General features: G+C 28.7%; 1 protein-coding gene across 1 annotated transcript in view; it reads right to left on the minus strand.

Annotated features, from left to right (window-relative positions):
• The window catches only part of LOC136985418 (dnaJ homolog subfamily C member 2), a 53,328-nt gene that overhangs the window by 17,590 nt on the left and 12,311 nt on the right, over window positions 1-23,427 (minus strand). Inside the window, exons 3-9 of the mRNA XM_067282693.1 lie at window positions 22,634-22,709; window positions 16,476-16,574; window positions 11,227-11,371; window positions 8,167-8,247; window positions 4,661-4,726; window positions 4,460-4,551; window positions 2,243-2,364 (exon numbers count right to left, since the gene is read on the minus strand). Coding sequence (XP_067138794.1) covers window positions 2,243-2,364; window positions 4,460-4,551; window positions 4,661-4,726; window positions 8,167-8,247; window positions 11,227-11,371; window positions 16,476-16,574; window positions 22,634-22,709 — 681 coding nt within the window. The remainder of the gene's footprint in view (window positions 1-2,242; window positions 2,365-4,459; window positions 4,552-4,660; window positions 4,727-8,166; window positions 8,248-11,226; window positions 11,372-16,475; window positions 16,575-22,633; window positions 22,710-23,427) is intronic.

The raw sequence follows: 23,427 nt of genomic DNA on the forward strand, positions 1-23,427 counted from the left end.
AACTCAACAGCACCCTCTCGCAGCATTTTCGCACCCACATTCCTACACAAAATCTGCTTATTTAAGGCCCTCTACCTGCCTTTACATTTCTGACATATAGTTTTGAAACACCCTGTATACTGTACATTGTTTATCTTTTCAGCTGTAAAAATCACATTTTAATTTAATTCTAAATAACAAACAGATTGTATAGAATATTTCAATTAAATGGAACATAAAAATTATGACAAAATGTAAATGTTGATTAATTAATTCATCAAAAACAACCAGAGTGGAAGTAACCAACAAAAAAACAAAAAAAAAAAAAAAAATGAAACTGTTATTATGAACAGAAGGGTGGATGGAAGTTGGTTTAGGCAACGAGAGTTCAAATGTTAAGTTACACAGATGATTTGCTAGACATTTCAAGAGGTAACAAATGTATTCGGTATTCTTACATTTATAACATTATTTATGACCTAAGTGAGTAATAAAAATTGATATAGTGATTTGTTTACTTTGTAGTTACCAAATAGGTGTAATGTTTTGCTTTTTTTGCTTTTTTTCAATAAATAATTTATTAAAAATCCAGCAACAAGTTTCTTAACTTTTCCATCAACATTTGTAGTGCCATCCGTTATAATATTTTATTATTAAAAACTTTATATTTTTAATTATTACAAAATGGCAAAAAGCTTAATTTTGAGAGTATGGATAGGTTTTATAAAAAATTGTAAATGCTATTAATGAGTAAAATTGTCATTAAGTCTTACCCTATTGAAGATACACACAACTTGCCCATCTCTCCACCCCTCGGCCTTTAATCATCAAAATTTAATAGTGTCAATTCCCCTAATAAACAACATCCCTGCCAAACTTCAGAAATTTTTGACAAAAAGCACAGGAGTTATTATTAAGCTTCAAAGATGGTGAACAAAATTTTGCCCCCCCACATAGACTAATCTCCATACATACAGAAATTACCCCCAAATTTTATTATTATTTCTCAACATTTCAAGGTTCCAAGTTCAAAAATGTATATAACAGCCAAGAAAATAAAAATTACTTTACTACAAAGCTGTTGAGATCATAATTATATCATAAATGCAAGAAAACTATCTTCCTACACTTTAAAGTGATTGGCAAATTGCCTTTGTAACACAATCTTTGAACTTTCACCAAATAAACACTGTTGTCTTAACCTTAAAACTGTTTCATTTTCATTACTATTGTGCTATAGTTCTTGTTAAATGAATAAATAACTTCAGAAAAGTTTATGGTTTCTTGGTACCATAAGCTTATTAACAAGTCTGTTCCCTAATTTTGACCCTAGGGATATAGAAAACAGGTATATTTCAAGTGCAAAACAATAGAAAATTATACAGTTCTTTGCTTCATTGTTATTTATTTTTATTTATTTATTTATTTTATTAGTACAATGTAAATATCTATTTTGTACTGGCAAATGAACAACAAAAACAAACTTATTACATATGACACAAATTGGCAAAGAACTGTTGACATAACATACAGCTAAAACAAAACAGATTCTATTAAAAGGGTTAATATTTAATGTCTGCTCTCTTTGTATAACAATTTTAAAATGTAAATTATGCATTTTCTCCAATAACTCAATAAATCCAGACGAGTTGTTAATATTAATAATAATAATCAGCGCAGAGCCCAAACGGTTAGGAGTTGAAAGTTGAAATTTGGTACACAGGGTACCAAATTTAAGTACCAAAGTGTTAAGTAACAATGACAGTGTTAAGTAACAATGAAAGTGTCAACAATGGAAATGTTAAATAACAATGGAGAACAAGAGAAAGCGACATGCAAGATTTACGGGCGCTGGAGGAAAAAAAAAAAAAAAGAGTAATATGTTAAAACATATTCGATTTTCAAATTTAAACAGATTAGTTCGGTTTTTCTTGACCTTTCTTCTTTAAAACATTCAATGAAAATCGAACGATATAATCAGAACTCGTCGTGAAAATTGAACAATATTAGAACATTCAATTTTCAAATTTGACCTTTCTTTAGAAATATTTAGTTTATTGATGAAAATACTCTTTTTTTTTTGTGACTATAACGTAATAATCTTAATCTTTGCTATAGTTACTTTTGCCCGAGCATCGCCAGGCCTACCTGCTAGTAATTCAATAATTAAGAAGACTGATCTTATTTTACTATTTAAAAATACTGATTAAAATAAACTGTTCAATTTTTAACTCTTATCAGCTTATTTTATTTTTTAACTTACCTTTTCTTCTTCTATTATTTTAGCTCTCTGAGCTTCTTGTTTAGCTCGTTTCTGAGCAAGTTTTCTTTGCTTTTCTTCTTCTTTAAATTTTACAATTCTTGGATCACAACTATAAGCATTATCTGAAGTAATAATTCATTAAATAAAATTTTATGCAGTTATGTTTTAATTTTGGAATAATAAAGAGTAAACATAAAAATTAATATTTAATTCTTAAATATATGTGCATTGATTAAGATCTAGATAATTAAATATTATTTTAGTTATTAATTTCATTAAAATTTAATCAAATTATCATCAAAAACATTCACAGAAGCTGGAAATGAGATAACTAATAATTTGTGTACTGCTTCAATACTTCTTCCAGCAATTATTTTTTGAAGAAACTCATACACCTGAACAGGCCAATGAAGAGGATGAAAATGTTTGTTTTTTAAGAAAATAATTGCTGGAAGAAATATCGAAATGCTAGATAAATTATTAAAATTAACATTTTAGATTAACAGTTATAATTGCATTTTGTTAAGAATAATTTTATTTTATTTACAGAAATTTGCATATGGAATTTTGTTAATTTTGCACATTATTATTTACATCCTGTTATAATACATTATAAAAATTTCAAGTATAAGAATACAGTAAATTGTCATATATTACCGAATAAATGTAATGGCATTTGTCTCTTTCAGCCGCCCTCAGATGCACCATTTATTTTTCTCAGATTTTTGCAGTTAGCAAAATACAATATGAAAATTTTTTCATATGGTATTTTGCTGGGAACTACAGGTTTTGTTTTGTAACCAAACAATAACATAGTTAGTACAATTAAATATGTATTTACAATTACTATATAGCTAAAACAAAGTTTTTATTTTTTTTAACAGTAAAAAATTTTGATACAATACTATTAGTGTACTATATATTAAATTTCAATGCAGTCATAAGAATTTGTCCATCCATCCATTTGTCTATTATTGAAATAGGCCAGAGATAACAAACCTTTCAACATATTTGATACAAATAATTTCAACTAAAATGGCAGATGGTATTTTACACATTAAAAATATGCAGAAAAAAGTAAGTCCTCTCATCTCTGTCATGTCCAATCACCAGGAAGAATCAGTTTTCTTTACAGTGACGACTTTTTATTAGAGGTCATGAAAACATTCTAAACTATTTTGCATATTTTTGCAGAGGTGTAGCTCTAATAAAAGGCTTTCTCTGTAAAGAAAGACTTTATTCCCAGTGGTTGGACACAACAGAGTTGTGAAGACACATTTAATTTCTTGATTGTGAAAAAATGTATCAAATATTAAAAATATGTGGAAAAAATTAAATATGTCTTCACATTTCTGTGATGTCCAACCACTGGAAACAAAGTCTTCCTTTACAGAGATAACCTTTTATTAGAGACACCACCTCTGCAAAAATATGGTAAACAGTTTAAAATGTTCACATAACCTCTAATAAAAATTTATTGCTGTAAAGAAGACTACTTCTTCTTGGTGATTGGACAAGACAGAGAAGAGACATACTTGGTTTCTTCCACATATTTTTAATGTGTAAATAGTATTAAACTTTTATAAATTAAAAACAAATTATAAAACATAAATTTTAATTAAAATAAACTGTTTTAATTTTGGTCTCTGTTAATTGCAGATAATTAAGAAAGACATGATAAACATCACTAGTCTCACTATTGGAAGAAGAAACCTTTTTACTTATTGAATGGCAAAAAGCTTAATTTAGAGAGTATTAATGAGTTTTATAAAAATTTGTAAATGTTAATAACTAGTAAAGTCTACATTAAGTCCAATCTATCCTGAGATATGACACCTCTTTCTCCTCACCCTTCAACTTTTAACAACCAAAACTTAACAACGTCAATGCCCCTCATATACAAGCTATTATTCCAAATTTCATTTCTTAATCTTTACCCCATCCTAAGATATTAAATGAAATAGACACCAACACACATGCAATTTTTTGGGGGATTCAGGAGGTCTCAAATGTGGCGATTTGGAAAAAACTTGGAGGGTCAAATTTAACATGATTTCAATACTTTCCCCCTTGTTATGTATACATAACAACCAGAAAAGTAATAATGTAACAGGAAAATCCAAATAATGAAGAAAGTCATAATAAAAAGTAAAACATTCAGACATGAGTTCTGAGTGTCTACCTCTAATTAACATTACTTATGATTTAAAAACTCACCTACTAACTGACGTATACGAGCCATTTCTTCTTTCTTTCTCCTTTGTCTTGCTATTTTATTTTGTTTTTCTATCCATCTTCTTTCTTCACGACTATAAAAATATATTAAAAACAAAAACTCTGAATCTGAAAAACTAGTCTTTTTTTTAATTGATTAATTTTATTTTGAAAATTGACTAGTAAAATTTTAATTAACCCTACTTTTCTCCTCTTTCTTTTTCTTCTTCATCTAAATATGAAAATTCTCTCCAAGAATCAAAATCATACCTAGAAATATATAATGAAGCATTTACAATATGAACATAAATGACTAACAGATAATGAAAGTGTTTGGTTTGCAAGACAAAATATCAAATTTAATCCTTTTTGCTTTCTATTACAAATAATATATTATAATAAAGTTTTACAAGTTATAAAGCAAAGTTCAAATATTTAATGATTTTTATCTTTATATTTTGTTTGACAACCAATATCACTCAAACACTAGTCACACAAATATAATTCATTGCCTTTACGAGATATCATTCTACATAAACATATTTGACTCAAAATTTGGAAAAAAAATTCTATATGATCAATATTTTTCTCTGATATCTTTTGCTATATTATTTGCAAAATATAATATTCTCCCCAGGCCCTTTTGAGTAGGTGCTTTGCTAATTTTAATGACCATCAGCTAGTCCAGGATGGCAAACCTTTTTGAGTCTGCATGCCATATTGTAAGCATACTTAGCTTTAAAGATGTTAATGCATGCCAAAGTCTTAGACTTTGAATGATGATATTTAAAAAAATTAAACGAATATGCTTTAATTCGAATAAATGTAAAAAATCTGATTGAAAAAAGGATGATTAAAAAGGACAGAAATCATATGATACATTACGTACCAGATGATTTCTCTTACATGCCACTTGGGCACGCATGCCATAGGTTCGCCACCCCTGAGCTAGTCAATCTAGTGAAATGATCAAAATAATTTAAATACATAATATTTAAATTATTAATATACACTGTAATTTACAATTTATAAAAATTCTCATCTGTAAAAAATATAATATTTCCTCAGTATGATATTTTGGTTTGTTTGAACTTGGATGACTACCTATATTTCCATGAATCTTTGTTAATTAATTAAAATATTAAATGTTGGTCTGAAGTTCAATATATCTAAATACTACTGCAGTATTGTATTATGGTACATAAAATAACTGATTAAAATGATGATTTGGTTGAAGTACATCTTTATTTCTAGCAATCAAAATATTTTACAGTATAAAAATTATAAAATATTTCTTATCTTTTAAAGTGAAACATATTAAGTAAGCATAGTATAATATAATGCAAGCTGTAATAATTTTAATTTTTTGACATTATCTACATTATAATAGCTCTATTTATTAAATAATGTATACTGTAATTTCATAAGAAATGATCACTGAGATTTTTCAGTTTCAAATACTTGGACTCATTGAGTCACTTCACTTTTACTTGGATTTGATATTCAATCTAAAATTCAATGAGTCAAAAATCAACTTTGTATTTTTCAAACTTTGAGTAAAATATTATGCTAATTATAGTAAATTTTCTAAATAGTTAGTCTATTTACTTCTGTTTAAGATATTTGTTTCATTCAATAGTGGTTAATTTTGTGTGCATTTAAAATATCACAAAAAGGTATTGTTGCAAACAACAACAATTTGTTAATCATAATTAAAGGGGTGTTTTCGAAAGATGAAATTAATTTTAATTAGTAATATATGCTAAATGTATAAAATCTCTATAGGTCTAAATAAAAATAACTAAATGCAGACAAAAATATTTTATTTGAACTTTGTTAAAAATATATAGACTTTTCTTAAGCATAATGTAGATATCAAAGTTCAATAAATGAAAACCAATGTAAACATAAACTTGGACTCATAAATCTACTTCACTCAGATTCATCAAGTCTCAAAATATCAACTTTTGCTAAGATTACTTTAAGTAACCATATAAAATTTATTTCTTTTGCAACTAAAAACAATCTCATTTTTTATGTGCAGTTTTAAGAATTTGGTATTTATTTATAAAATTTTCAACTACTGTATATTCCTGAATTCATTCTGAAGTCAATTATGTATTAGAAAAAATATATACAGTCAAACCTGTTTTTGTGCGGTCTTTTTCTGTGTGATTTTTATTTGTGCGATTTCTTTTTTGTGCGGTATATGAAAATTTCAATCAAATTGGAACATAATTGACTCCTGTAAAATTTTTAAAAACTTTATTGGTTGTTTTCTATGACATCAGCAGGTTTTTTCATTTTTTATTCAGTAAAATTTTTTTCTCATATGTTTATTTTGGTCCCCTCTTATTTTAATAGCATAAAAACCATAAATATTATGTTATATTTGAACAGATGTGGTAAGTTAGCTCCCCTCCAGCTTTAGACTGCAGGTGTGAAATTTCACACCTTGTTAAATGAAATAACACTTCCTGCAGCTATATTTATCAAATAAAATCATTATTTAACGATTATTTTTAACTTTTTAATGTTAGATTCCTATTTAAGTGGAAATAATTAATTAATATAAAAATTAAAATTCTTAGAGGATTTTTTTCTCCATTAGGTGTTGCAGAAAAAGGCCCAAGGAGTTAAAAAAGCAATTCCTAGTTATTTCGTACGGTTTCGAGTTATTTTCTACGTGAGACTTTTTTTATGCGGTCCCTATTCACCGCATAAAAAAATATTTTTTTAATTGTGTTGCGAAAACTATTTTTTATAGCCACTCGTGAAGTTTTGCGCGATTTTTTTTAATGCATTTTCTTTTATGCGGTCCCTATCCCCCGCATAAAAACAGGTTTGACTGTATATTTATTATTCATGTATGTACTGAAGTGGGTATGAAACATTAATATGTCACACAGGTAAGAGAAAGTTGGATTTCTTGGAGACCACTTTTCCATGATATGTCATTTCCTGATCAACCTCTGTCAGATTACACCTGATACTTCCAAATTGGAAGATTGTTAGGGAACAATATTTCAGATGGTCTACACTAGGAATGTGTTGCATTGAAGGATAACATTCAATGTGTGATAGAAGAAATTTCACTTAATGCATGGTACCATGATGGAAGACATCATTCAGGAAATAAAGCTATGCTGGAAACATAATGAAGCCCTTAGAGCATGTAGTTTTCCAACAATAAATTAAATATTACTTACATTTTAGTAAGGTGTATGATACATTGCTCTCTGGTGCTTCAAGTTACCTCTTCTTGGGTCACCCTGTACATCACATTTTATATATTTTGTATCCATTTATTTATTAACAACAAATAACCTTAAACAAACATTTTTTTTTTACCAAAATAACAGTTTAATTTTTTGAAAACCAATGCTGCATTTGTCTATTATACAAAAACATCACCTTCAACAACAACTAAACAAAAAGAAAAACTTAAATGACAATGTAGATGTTTTCTTTCATATAAGAGAAACATAAATGTGATAATTATTGTAATTTATTAAATTTCTAAGTTGCTTGTTTTGGACACCAGGGGTCATAAAAAAAGTGGAAACAGTGTTTTTGTTTAAAATGACAAATCATTAAAACATTAATCATATTTATTAAAAACCTACTGCTGTATATTCTATAACAAGTAATAAAATTAAGTTTAAAACTAAATTATTATTATTACTGTAATGTATAAAAACAATATTTACCAGAATTTATAAAACCTATCAACTGCATCAAAATCTGCATCTTCTCCACCTAAAAGTGGAACAGGCTTTTTTGTAGACCACCTAACAAATAAAATGTAATTATTACACAATTTTTTTTATTAGTTATAATAGTTATATAACAAATAATTATCTTAAAGAATCATCATTCATTTCTCTTGAATATTTTTGTATTTGCTTGTTCTATCTGAAAGTAATTTCAATATTCAATAAGTAGAGTACAATGTCATAAAATTTTCCAAAAACTAATAAAAATTAACATTTGTAATGCACTCTTGGTGTGTTCAACTAGAAAAAATGAATATACTAGTATAGCATTTCTCAAACTTTTTGCTAACAAGACCAAATATATTTGTAATGATTCCACGACCTAAATATTTATAACATAAAATTTTTTCAAAAACTGGAGTCACTGTAGGCCTACCTATATAATGAAATAAAATTATGCATTATCAATAATTACTTCTATATGCAAAATGTAACATGGAGTATATTTCTATTAAGAGTGTGATTCATGCCAATTTCCATTCATAACAAATAACTTATTTCAATTTCAGTTTTTATTACTGAAATTTAATTATTAGAAAATGTAAAACTGATAACTGTAAATAAAACAGACTGTTTCAAAATTATTCAGGAATCCATTTCACTTTGAAAAATATTAAAGTTTTTTTATAAATGTAATCAACTCTTTTTTAAAATATACTTTTCAGATCGTTAGATGATTTTGTCAATTTCATTTTGTATTTATACACAAAAAATTCTTTAAAAACTATTTATTGATCCACTTGTGCCAAAATTCATTTATTTATTTTTTATAATTTATAAAACCTAAAAGTTTGAATAAACAAGGATATATTTTCAAAACCATTGGAACTTAAATGGATTTATGACTTCAATCTTATGTGACATTCTGGGGAGCAATTAAATTAATTAGAGTAAAAAAAATTAACTGAGAAAAGGTCAAGTGATGACCAAGTGGAAAACCCACACACATCCTATTTCTCGCAATTTCTTGATAGATAAAACATCAAATATCCCTCCAGATCAACAATTACTACTCAGGTGGTAACCTAAGTCCTGACCTTAGTCAATATAGACAATTAGTCATGATGAGAACTGTCAAAAAACAAAATTTATGAAGTAATTCGAGCCACAATGATGGATAGAAAGCGGCAATAAATTCATTGATACAGCCGATTTTTGACGGTTCATATCCACAACACCCAGACCTAAATCAAATTTAGAACACATTACATCATGAGTTGCATCAGCAGTCAGTTCTCATGCAAACTGCATATAAAAAGGGATCACACCCGATCATTCGGGCAGACAATGGTGGACATTGGTGGAACGCCACACCTTCACCAGCATAGAACTCTTCTGCCAAAAGCGTTGAGAAGCTCCCGCCAACCAACTTCCATCTTCCCCATAAAATCTGACGATACTACCTCTCCGTGAAGATACACAATTGGCCAACGATTGAACAGGATCAGAAGACAATGATACTTTATCAGAGGTATTTTAGCTAAATGGTTGTAAACTCTCTCCACATCAAGATTAGGGGCTAGATTAGCAGACAAGCATATTGCAAGTTGTATAAGTAATCTTTGTCACTTGGGTTATATCTTTGTATCTTTTAATCGCATATAATCACCATGTTTAGCCCTAACTTCATAACCTTATGTAACCTTTTAGATATACAGGGTGTTCTGAAATTCCTGTTACAAACTTCTAGGACTTGTAGAGGGGAGTGAGTGCATAATATTTTGATTAGAAACCCATGTCCAAAAATGTACCATTTGTGTTCTATGATAGTTTCAATTCAGATGTTTAACTCTTCCACTTCTGCAGAGGCAAAGAGAAAAGTCTCAGAGTTGCTTGTCCTGGTATGCAATAGGGTAAACAGGATGACGTGCAGAAATTAAATTTCCTAGTAATTGCACTGCATCACGGCTAATTCAAATTCCTCAAGCAAAAGTGGAAGAGTTAAACATCCGAATTGAAACTGTCATAGAACAGAAACAATGTGTTTCCAGACATGGGTTTCTAATCAAAATATTATGTATTCACTCCCCTCTACAAGTCCTAGAAGTTTGTAATGGGAATTTCAGAACACCCTGTATATTAAACTGTTGTTGTGTTTATTTTAAACCTGTCAACCTGTCTTATTCAAGTGAAGGACACCTACCGACTTACCCATCTCCCTCCCATTCAATTGTTTAACAAGCCCTCCTACTCATACATAATGTGTTAATAATTGGGAGTTAGGATGTGATTTAAATTATTTTAAACTTTATCCTAACTGGTGTCAGCATCTTGACGGGACAAAGATCTTGTGATCTTTGGCCTTTACAACAATAAATGCCATCCCCTGACATGACGCCGGTAAGAAGGGTCCAAGCTCACTGCTCTGCCCCCTCAGTTCACACTTAAATAAAATATCTATTTTGATTTTATTCAAAATAGAAAAAAGAAATCAATTTCATTTACACACATTCTATAATCTTAATTTTATTACTAAATACAATAATAATGAGCAATTATTTATTGTGACTATGCTAGGCTGCAATTTTTCATCACAATGCACTTTAGTAGTGTCTTGCCCAACATCATACTTTTCCTATTAACAATGAAGTCAACTAACAAAACAAAAAATAATGCAACACTCTCCCAAAGTTTCATAAATATCAATGCCAAATAGAATACTTCACTTCTAAATATCATTGTAGACTGCAGCATGTTTGGTGCACTCTAAAATAACTTCTGAAAACAACCACAGTTAACAATAATTACCATTAATGGAATGTTAAATTCTAAGTATAAGACTATCATATACCATTTATTTTTTATCATGTTAAAACATATGTAGCTTACAAACTACATTAATCTACTTAAAAATATTTATACATTATAAAACAAATTCTTATCTCTACATATCATCAATAAAATAAATTTTACTGATATTTATAAAGCAAAAATAACTACTCTAAATAATCAATCATTAATTTATATTTAATAAATTTATAATTTAAACATTACCTGGCATTCCTTTCAAAAACAGGAGAAAATACACTAAAAAAATTCTCTTTGGAATTTGCATTTACAGATGGTATATCATTATCAAATTCTGGATCAACACTATCATAAGATTGTCGTTTCTGTACAGTTCCAAGAATTTCATAAGCTAAAAAGATTATATTAATTTAAAACTTATTTTTACAGCATATTTCTGAAAAACTATATTTTTATAGTTTTTCAGAAATAGGAATCATTAAAATTAAATTCACATACAAAAAAGAATAGATTGACAAATTACCATAATATAATTTTCTAAATTTATGAATATCATCACACAATACTCCATTATTAACTCCAAATAACATGTCTTAGGTAAAAGAAATAAAGTTTAAGGCACTTTCCAAATGCGTGTACAAGATCATACATCAGAATGCCCATGTTATTCACATAATGAACAAGACAATACAGTGGGTGATTGGTTAATGAACATAATCCGTTTCAAGACTTTGTTCGCTATCCAAATTGTTTGTTAACAGATTATTGATTTATCATAGGTTTTTTTGATTAATTCGTTCTGGAGACCCCAAAAAATAAAAAGTATATACTTTCTTACTATGTTTATTTATATGTAATAATAAAACTACATACATAAAGAGTCTTGCATTTTTATCAGTCATGTTTTTTCCATTTGTGAGGCTTAACATATCAGTCTAATGTTGATTACTTTTCTCTCTTCTTCAGGATTTTTCAAAAGTAATTAATAGGTTTATAATTGTAGAGATCCCTAAGCCTATTAACCTCAACCTGGTTTGGATGCTATTCTAAAACCATTGTTCTGACATACTCCCACTTCTTCAAAACACCTTTAATAGCAGATATCGGCATTAATCCTCTTTTTCAGAAGAAAACATATCTCACCAAGTTTCTTGGTGTTCTTCATTCAAGCGTTCTTGGCATTCTTCTGTTGTCAGATCAGTTACAGGTTCCATTATGAGCTCTTCAATGTTCTTTATTTCTCAGATGTAATTTTTGTTACTCCTTAAGCTGCTTGAGTCTTCTTGATTATACAGTACGTTTCTTAGATAAGATTGAACTGTGGCCTACTGTAGACCTGTTCAAGCCATACTGCCCAGAAACATCAGACATCTGCCAACTCTCTATCTTTGCTATTATACTCTTACCTTTCAAAAATAAAAACTGAAACAAAACTTAACAAGTGCCCACTTGACAGTCTCGTGAATACTATAAAAGAATTGTTTCTGTCAGAAAAATGAATTACAAGGGAGAGTTTCAATGTTCGGAGAAATACTATCTGATCAATATATACAGGGTTGAGTGTCAATGTCGAGGTCTCCCACACTCCAAAAAGTTTCAAATTGTTGCCTGCAGACAAGGAAAGACCAATTGGTATTCATTATTTTATGTTGCTTCTTCTTGTGTTTGTTCTGTGAGGTGTTCGTTATCCGAACATAAAAATCTTTCGCAAAAGTGTTCGTTATCCAATTTGTTTGTAGTACGAACTGTTCATTAACCGATCACCCACTGTATATGAAAAAAATACACAAGTGGCTTAATTGTCTTTAACAATAATTCTTAGACAATTACTATTATTTTGTTGTAATTTGTATCTTTTGTGTTTTCCTTCATGATTCCTTCTGTTTGAAGTGTTTTCATTTAAATGTTCCTGTGCAAGGTATAGGCTAGAAAGTAATTTAACCTATAATTAGCATTTATAACTGGAAAAGTTATCTAAAAATGTAAGCTACAGTATATGTGAACTTTATTTGCATACTCTTTCTTGTATGGTCCATCTTTGAGAAACTTTTTTTGCCCATCTTATCCAAAACAGTGCTTAAAAGATGAAACAGCTAGATTCAAAATGCCACAGTCACTAGGCTACCAAACTCAGTGTAGCATGTGGAAAGACAAAGATATATGTATGCCTCATAAATAGTTACAACTATGCATTGGAGTTAATAATGCACTTAGTACCTTCTATACTTTTTATAATTCAACAATAAAATAGACAACTTGTCTTTTTCTGTTAATTCTGAGTTAGAATAGAATAAAATGCTCTATGAATGTGCAAGAAATTAAAGTTTCTAATATAGAAGGTCCTAATAACAGTGTACCTACTATATATACTACCATTTGGTATATTGTTTTCCAGATACATGAAGAGGCCCATGGACAACATGGGCCTGGACATCCATGGATCAGAATATATCAGGATGTCCATATTACAGTATACAGTTTATCAAACAACTAGAATCATAAAGAATTTTAATTTCTTGAAATGTTTGCACATTTATATTTAATAAATTATAAAGATTTTGAATTCTTATACTCAAAGTATCAACTAATAATGATAATTCTTGTTCAACACTAATAAAATTGTTATAGATGAGCTCTGACCTCTATCTGTAGCAGTTCGAACCAGAAAATTTATCTATTTCAGAAAACACATAATTTTGTAATCTAAATAATATTTATGATACATATTGCTTATATAACAAATTTATTACATATGTAATTTTATTTATTTATAGTTATTTAAAATTATACTTATTATGTATATAATGAAATTAACTAATTATTAATATCATTCTCTATCAGGCTGAATGTTCAATCAAAGTACAATAGCCCCTTGTCATATTGAACCTTGTTATGTCATGGATTTGGATATATCATGTTTTTTTTTGGTCCCCCAAATTTTAAAAGCCCTCGAGTCAATGAATTTTAAATTACCAATTGCCATTGAATTTTCTTCTTGCAACAAAATACAATATTTTATTTCTACCATTGTCCTTGAAACTACAACTACAGGTGAAACAATGAATTCATCAAAATCTAAATAAGCAAAACAGGTCCACAGACCAATTATCATTTGTTTCCTTTTGATATTAAAAGTTGTTTATTTTGTGGTTTTAAGTACAATCTCCAATATTTACAAGTTTCTGTGAATTTGAAATTTTACACCTTTATGTGAATTAATGCAATACAGTAAATTCAGATAAGAGTATGAAATTTCCAATTCACTGCATAATGTGTAAGGAAAAGATTTCTTTATTTTTGAACAGAAAGTTCTAACATTTTTATACAGTAGTAACTTTATTTTGCTTTTTAAAGAACTTTTACTTTTTGTAATTTTACAAGTTTTGATGTTCTATTATATGTTCAATATTTATTTTTTAAATTTTCAATTACTGTATTTATAATTTTTATTGAAAAATATAAATTACACAAATTTTTAATAAGTGATTTATTATGAAACCAAAACTGATATTTTGTTTTTATATCAACATTATTTGTCTTTAAATGTCATTGTTAAAGAAACAATAATGCTAAATGGATGTTTGTGGTATCAATGTTTATGTAAATGTTAATTAATATAATACAATCATAAATAAAATTCAGCATTGGCAAACTAAGCTTATTTTATATCAGAAACACTTGCTGATGAAAAAATCGAATATAGAGATTCCATAGCATGTATAATCTGTTTAGTAAATACCCAGAATTTTTAGTACTCATTTATATCATCACGCTGCTGAATATATCACACTTTTTTTTTGTCTCCCGACAAACATGATATAACAAGCAGTTATTGTATACTAACTACATTAGCAATTTATTGAGAACATTCCAAAGAAAACTAGCAATGATTATTGTGTTTAAACACAATAAACACTGCTAGGGAGAACTAATCTATTTTCTCTGCAGTTTTATGTAACATAATTTAAATATAAATATTAGTGATGTAACAAATAGTATATTCGATCTCAGCCGAATACCGAATATTCGGCCAGAAGCGTTGCCGAATGGCCGAATATTCAGCCAAACTATTCGGCTTCATTAACGCACGTACGAAAATTGCGCGCGCAATCCACATTATGGCAAAGATCGCGCACCGTGCTCTCTATTGGCCCGCTGTCACTACGATTTTTTCTTCCTGTAGGTCTAAATTATTTAAATTAATTAATTAAATTATAATTATTAAAGTTAATATGAGACGGAGCCTAACATCTACCTCTAGTGCCAAATTGGTTTATAATTTATGTAATAGCCGTAAATAGCCTGCTATGATTCGGCAGTTGTTGGTATTTAGATGTAAGTTATAACTTATAAGTTATTTTATTTGCAATCGATCATTTTAACTTTTTAATTAAACACTAAAATTTTGTTTTTACTACGTATTTGTAGACTGAATAGTACCCTAAGGATATACTTTTGTGGTGACATAATATGGTCTAGTTTCTCTCCAGTTGTGGAACAGTTCAAATATATCGTATAAATATTAAAATATACGCGAATACGAATATAACATAATTAACTATACATTAACATTAATGCCCGATACATTCTAACCTACACGCCATCAATGCCATAAGATATCGGCTAGATAAAGGTTATAATATTATTTAATTATGAAATAATTTAATACTAGAGTTAGATGCTATTTCTTATTAACTTTAATAATTATAGTTTAATGTTCAGCATTAATAAAAGTTACCAAAAATGATTAATTTACTGTGTTTTTGTTATTTCTTACTCCTGTTTTTAGGTATTCGGTATTCGGCCGAATAGTGATTTAAATATTCGTATTCGGCCGAATAGTGAAAAATAGGCCGAATAGGCCGAATACCGGGTAGTAACCGAATATTCGTTACATCACTAATAAATATACCATATATTTCCACAGATAAGACTATAGTTGAATCATAAAAAAAGGCCCCCAAAATCCGGGGTCGTCTTATAGGATAGATATAAAAAAATTAAATTGAAATTTATATAAATTAAAACCATTATTAAAAAAAAACAGACAAACCATAATTATTTACTAGTAGAGAGTAGGGCATGTCCACAAAGTAGAATAACCCATACGATGTTTCTGTGAATAGTCAAGGTCATTACCTGAATGCCCTAAATCAGTGCAAATGTTTGCAACAATAGAAAGGCAAAAAATAAAATATGTTTATTCGAAAAATTACAAATAGGACATAATTCCGTATACACTATACAGTATTTATTATCCAGATGATGATCGCTGATCTAAACTAATTCATAGGCCATTGATAGTTTGGGGGTCGTCTTTATAGGAGAGATATATGCTAAAACTATAAAACTTTGCTGAAAATTTATACCTGGTCTTATCCGTGGAAATATACGGCAATTAATTTTTAATAAATTATTTTTAAAATTTTCATTAGCCCTGTTTCTATTTTAAAGTATGATATTAAATTCCAAATCAAATTTTAAAAATATAATACCTTTAGTTATACAAGAAAAATAATCATGATCTAGATCTTGAACATCTTCACCTCTGTTTCTTCTTTTGTCAGGATGATGCCTGAGAACTTTTTTACGATCTAAAATCAAGAAATAAAAGAAAACTGTTTACCTATTTTATATTAATTTGTAAATACTAATGGAATCATAATTATCTGGACACGATTGAAGTTACAATATGTAAGTTCGTGCAATTTAAATAATAAAATTAGTTCAATTTCATGAATATAACTTTTAAAATGAAAAATGATAGAACTGATTTACTATGTTTAATATACTATTCATATTAATATAGGATATGCTATTGTTTTATAAAAATAATTAAGTTTAGAAAGCTGTATCTCTGTTGAAAATGCATTATTATTATTATTATGTTGGGTTTAGTGGGTTATACTCAGTTGACACCAGTGGCTGTGTACTATGCCAGACCAGAGTCAAGGCATAGCAACCAAAACAAAACTAAAATTAAATAAGTGTGTCAGTATCAGTATTCAGAAATTTCCTAACAACTATGGCATGTATTCAATAGAGTGGCCTTCTGTAGTGTGATGTATGTATTTCTATTCAATTGTAATGTTCGAAGGCTTTTGTGTAGTGTCTGTGGTATCACACCTGTACAGGAGAGAACAACAGGTACAATAAGCACCCTATCCATCCTCCGCAGATACCTTATTTCCTGGGCAAGTTCTGTGTACTTTGCTAATTTTTTCAGTGCATGCATTTTGTATATTGTGAGTGTTTGGAATGGATATGTCTGTAATGTATGTGATTTTATTATGTTTGTCAACGAGTGTGATGTCTGGTCTGTCCTGGTAAATTGTTTTATCTGTGATTATGGCTCTGTCGTAGTACATTTTGTGCATGTTGTTTTCCAATACTGTCTGTGGAATGTATTTGTAGTATGGTTCATGGATGTCTACTAATTTGTGTTTCTTTGCAAGCTCTTGATACATTATATTTGCTACTTGATTATGTCTATGTAAATAATCTGTGCCAAGAGCTTGCAACCAGAAGTAATGTGTTATATAGTTTCTTGCATGATGTGACATTTTTTGCATTTGTTATTTGTGGGTGTTGTATCTTTGATTTTGTGTTTTCTTAATTTTTAGTAAGACCTTCTGTCTCTTCAAAGAGGCATCTCCAAGCTAACCAACTGTTTGATGCTGTTTTTTCAACAAAATCCTGGTCAGGTCATAAGGATGCCTGCCATAGAGTGCCTTTTGAGCCCACAATTGCTTAATGGTGTCTATGTTTTTTGTATGTTGTGTCGTGTCTGTATGATGTGAGTGTAAGTTTAATGGTGCATAATTACTAAAATAAGAATCAGATTGAATGATTGGAGTATTGACCATCTTTGCTTTTTAAAATCTTATAACAATTTACAATAATATTTTGTATTGTGTTTTATTTAAATAATGAAAATTACCTTGTAACTTAGAAGTTTGATCTACCGTATTTTACGGACTATAAGACGCACTTTTTTCTTCGAAAAAATTACCTCCAAAATTCAGGTGCGTCTTATAGTCCGTAGCGTCTTATAGTCCGTAAAATACAGTAAGTTCATTTTTTTTTTTAAATTTTTAACTCAATTCAAAGCATTTTTTTTGTTGTTGTTGTTGTTGTATGCAGTTTCCAGCAAACTTTAATACATTTTTCTATTTGTGAAAATTTCTACATAATTCAAAGGTAATTTTTAATATATGTCCTACACAGCATTATTAAAATGATTTTGAAGGTTGCAGAACGTATTAACACGTTGACTGCCAACTATAAGATGACTAGTATTTTACGTTACTGCCTAGGATGCCACCTACGAGTTATATCATAGTTTGTTTCCTTGCCATATTTGCAGCTACAATGTAATTCATAGTATATCAGCGTAAATATGAATAGATAGCCTCGGGCAAGAACAGAAAATCAAGTTTGGCTTACATGAACAGAACATTTATTAATAAATTAACAGAAAATATAATCATAAAAAGTTCATTCAAAATTCAAAAGCAAAACAATATTTTTATTGTTTGTGATAATTTTTGAAACAATTTTCTATGCAAAGGGCTGGCTTCTCTGGACAGATTGGACAGAAATAATGCATTTTTCAGCATTTTTTAGCTTTGGTACAAATTTGACATGGCTTTGTTGGAGGCTGTTTTTATTCAGTAGGTAGGATACTCTGTAAATAGTGAAGCTCTTGCAATCTAATTTTTTTTTTTAAAACTGGTTGAATCTCTTCTCCAATCAATGCTTTGATAAATGCTTCTCTAAACTTTATAAGTTTTATCTTAGAATAAGTTGCTTTTTGAAAGAGTCTGTGCACATTGTATGTATGTATGTATATATATATATATATATATACATAATATGCAATGCAACCTTTTTGGACCATCTAATAGTCTTTCTTACAGCTGTACAGTATGATAGCATTTGATCTGATCGGTCAATGCCAAACATTCCATGATTGTAATCTCGAATTATATTCTGTTTCATTGAACATTCTAGTCAGTGGTCTTTTCTTATTCATATTGGGGTATTTATAATTTGATTATAAAAATAAGTAAAAAATAACACACTCAAAAAAGACATAAATGTGATGTGCTCAACTCTATATCTGATTTATTACTAATGAATTTAGACACACATCTCTGATTGGCTGTAGCAAAGTGACAGGACAAATCGCATCTGTGCACGAATTAACTCATAGTTTGGCTTTAGCGAAGAGCTTTCTGTTACATAAGCCAACTATGAGATAATTCGTAAAATCTTTTTTTTTTTTTTTTTTTAAACACATTCTATATGCTTTTTGATTATTACAATGTACTCTGATTAGACTTTTTAATATAATATAATTAAATTAAGTTGGTGTTTTACACTGGAATCCTGAAAAGTCACATGGCTGTCAACATGTTAAATTACTTTAAAAAATGAAAAATAATTATATTTGATTTCAAGATATTTTGTATATCTTAAAAATAATTAATTCTATCCTAGGAAACAGTTCACTTTTATCCCGGAATCCTGGGACAAGCAAAAGACCGGGAAATGAGAAACCCTAATTTGAAGTGATATTAAACCAACAGCATAGCTAATCTTTAAGCTATCATTAAATTATACAGGATTTATCCACATAAAAGCAATTCAGTTTATATTTAAGCTTTTAGCTGATATAAAAGATGCTTTCCTCTTTTAGACTTCTATCCTTTTTCCTCTGCTAATGCTGTAGATTCTCTTTTTCCTTCCACCACTTTTGTGTTCTCTCAGTCTAACTTCCAATAACCTTCAAGTCAGACAGTCCTATATAAAATTTTTCATTTTTTTCTTTATCCTTGCAGACTTTGGCTTTTCCTCTTTGCTTCCTCTTCTCTTTATCATTCCTTAATAGTCAAACAGGTTAAATTTCTCTTAAAGACAATCTTTATGTTGGTAAGATGAGACTCAAGTATTTATAGAAACCTGCTTTCCAACCCAGTATATAGTGAAATTCTCTTCAGTGGTAATCATCTTTCTGTGATCCCTGTTCACAATATTTTCCAAAAGTCTATAAAAACAAGAACTGCTAATTTACAATTTCTCATTAAGTAATGCAAATCATCATGTATTTAAACTGTCATGTCTTAAATGTTCTTATCCATTGATGGTTTTTGAAACTATTGGATTTTTGTGGATCTATTCGAATCTTTTTTTTCCCTGCTTCTGAAGATGAGCTATTATCTCAAAAGTACTAAACCATTTTTGAACTTTTTTTCCTATACTCCTAAAGAAAGCAGTATAGAATCATTTTTACTTTTATTTTTATTATTAATTTTACATATTTTTATTGAAATTTGATATATTATTTTAAATAAAATATCAAATTTCAATCTGTCATTATTCCTTTCAAGCTGCTACCAGCTACAGACAGTTTGGGTATTTTTATAGCCTAAAGGATCCTGTTGAGATTGAGAGGTATCAGTCAGATTTATAGATCCAAAATCACCAAATCATCCTCTCTGAAATGTAAACAAACCCCTCCACCTATATGGAAAGAATAATTGCTTTGAAATTTTCTTTCTACTAATAATAGCTGTGAAATTCTTTCTATATCTTCTTTCTAAAAGTGTTTACTTTTTGACTGTTCAATTATTTTACTCTAATATTATTTATAAAATTTAAATTCAAGACTTTTGTAATGTAGCGTTATTGATCTAATAATTGTTTATATCAATGTAAAAACTTAAAATAGCATAACAATGACACAATTAAGGGACATATGAAAGGTACATACCTATTTTATAAGAAAAATGAGCAGTTATTTATTGTGACATCATCACAATGCCAAGCTGCAATTTTTAATCATATTTTAAATTTAAAATATATGCTATCCACCTCAAATTAGTACTGTAGTGTCTTGTCCCTGTTCATCATGCTTTTCCATTAGCAATGGAGTCATGCCATCATGCCAGTCATCTATCTAGCTCCTATTGGAAAATTTTTGAATTGAAATAACATGACTTCTGGTTTGCATCAGAAGTTCATATACAGTTAATCGAGATCTTTTGTCCCTAAGCTTGCCATATCTGCTCTTGAATTTCATTTCTCTAACACCATTCTTCAGATTAGAAAGACTCTTCTGGATGACAGTAAGAATTTATAGGTTCTAAAATTTTTTTCCAAATTGCAGCTCAATAATGAACATTGTATCTGATGCTTGGCCCTGGCAAGCAATGGCACCATATCTTTTTTTTTTTTTTATCTAAATAAGCTTAAATAAATTAGATGAGAAAATTAAGTCTGATTCTTTAAACATGAAAACATATCTTTTATAATCAACTAATGAACATTTTAACAGTGTTTCTAATGAACTGTTTTCAGAAGTATAATTTTTTGTTATTGACCATATTGCAACACACACTATTTGCTTCTAATCACAATCAAAGAAAAGTAACAATTTATAATTTGAAATAATGATGTACACAGTTTTCAAACATTTAAAAAGAATTCTTTATAAATTACAAGAATAATGTCAAACAATGCCAAATTACAAGGGTTACCGTATTATTTAACTTTTGTAATTTGGCATTAATTTGAACATCAACATCAACACCAGGGATGTAACTCAACGCTTTGTCTGGAACCTGTTACCAGCACGTTCTGTGAATCATAAAGTTTATCACTAATGTTTTTGAACTGTTGAATAGTTCTTCTTCAGGTGAAATATACCAAATAACTAATGGAACACAAAATTAGAATGTGAATATTCAAATTAAATCGAATGTACTCCCGATGAAAGTTGTTACGAAGGGCATGCGCATTTCATACATAGATAATGGCCATTAAAGGTTGATGTCCATAAGGGACTACCAGGCATACGGACACCAACCTTTAATGGCCATTATCTACGTATGAAATGCGCATGCCCTTTGTAACAACTTTCATCAGGCATACATTCAATTTAATTTGAATATTCACATTCTAATTTTGTGTTCCATTAGTTATTTGGTATATTCACCCGAAGAAGAACTATTCAACAGTTTGAAAACATTAGTGATAAACTTTATTATTCACAGAATGCACTGGTAACAGGTTCCAGACAAGGTGTTGAGGCATTAATTTGATATAGATGAATGTAAAAGTAAAAATAGATGACAAAACAGAATGTAATGTGTTTTAGACATTGTCTTCTTTAATTCCAAAATAATACAAGAATTAACTATTTCACAATGATAAAATTTTATAATAATAAATTTTTTTAATTTCAAATGAATCTGTAATGATTTTGTTAGTTATAAATTAATTAAGCCTATTAACTAATAATACAACTACAACACACGTAAATTATACAAAAAAAATGTGTTATATAAAATTTATAAAATATTCGGCAACAACAATAATGAAGATAATAAACTATACTTAATTAGGTATTCAAGAGAAAGTAAATGATGTCTACATTTTCTAATATTCTAAATTTTTAAAACACATTTTAATTTTAAATAAAATATATAATTTTTTTTAAATTTTTAATAGGTAAGTTAATTTATTCATATTATTTAAAAACAGCTAATATATAACATTATTGATTTCACTTAAAAGTCTAAGTTTAATCATTTCAATTTTATTAATTATAATAATAATTTTTTGTAAATAAGTATTTGTAATAACTTACATGCTTTTTTCAAATCTTCTTCTGATGCCTTGAAACGTTTATGTCTTAAGCCTAATACAGCATAATGATCTTGATTCTATAAAAAAATAAATTATTCAAATTTCTTAAATACAATTTTTAAAAAATTATATAAACATCAGTTCATTTTAATAAACTAATTATATGAATATAAATCAAACAATTCATTTTAATTATTATGCTCATTGACAAAGTAAATTACACACACAGATAAAATTGTCCAATTATTGCAAAAGTTAAAATACAGTTATGTCAAAGACAGGAATTAAATTCAATTAATTCGTTCTAGACACTCCAAAATTCATACCAAAAACATATTTTAGGAAAAGAAATAAAGTGTTTAATACTAAAAACAATAAGAAGTTAATATAAAATGAATAAAAAAAGACTAATGTAAAGAATAAATGAACATTTAACAAGGCATTTCCCATGATGGAGCTAAAAGGAAAAAAAAGCAATGGAATTGGGCGTATTAAAAATCTCAGCATCAATCCAGTGAGATGCTGCTGGAAGTGACGCAACTGCTGGTGTTTTCTAGAAAACAGAAATGCTGACTGCCAAGAATGTCAGGAAGCCCACTAGTGGCCAAGCAGTTTTTGTCCCTTAACGCTGGAAGTATGGTCATGGATTCGCGCCTTGATCAGATGGGCTGGCCACATGGAGTTTTCCAAGTTTTCTCCACCTCTGTAACGCCTGAAGAGGAGCCAGATTCCCTTAAAGACCACCTGGAAAGCATTATTTCCCACTGCGTGCATATGGCCATTCCATCTACAGGC

Source organism: Centruroides vittatus, unplaced genomic scaffold, assembly GCF_030686945.1.
Source record: "Centruroides vittatus isolate TY-2023 unplaced genomic scaffold, ASM3068694v2 contig_965, whole genome shotgun sequence".
NCBI classification, from domain to species: Eukaryota; Metazoa; Arthropoda; class Arachnida; order Scorpiones; family Buthidae; genus Centruroides; species Centruroides vittatus.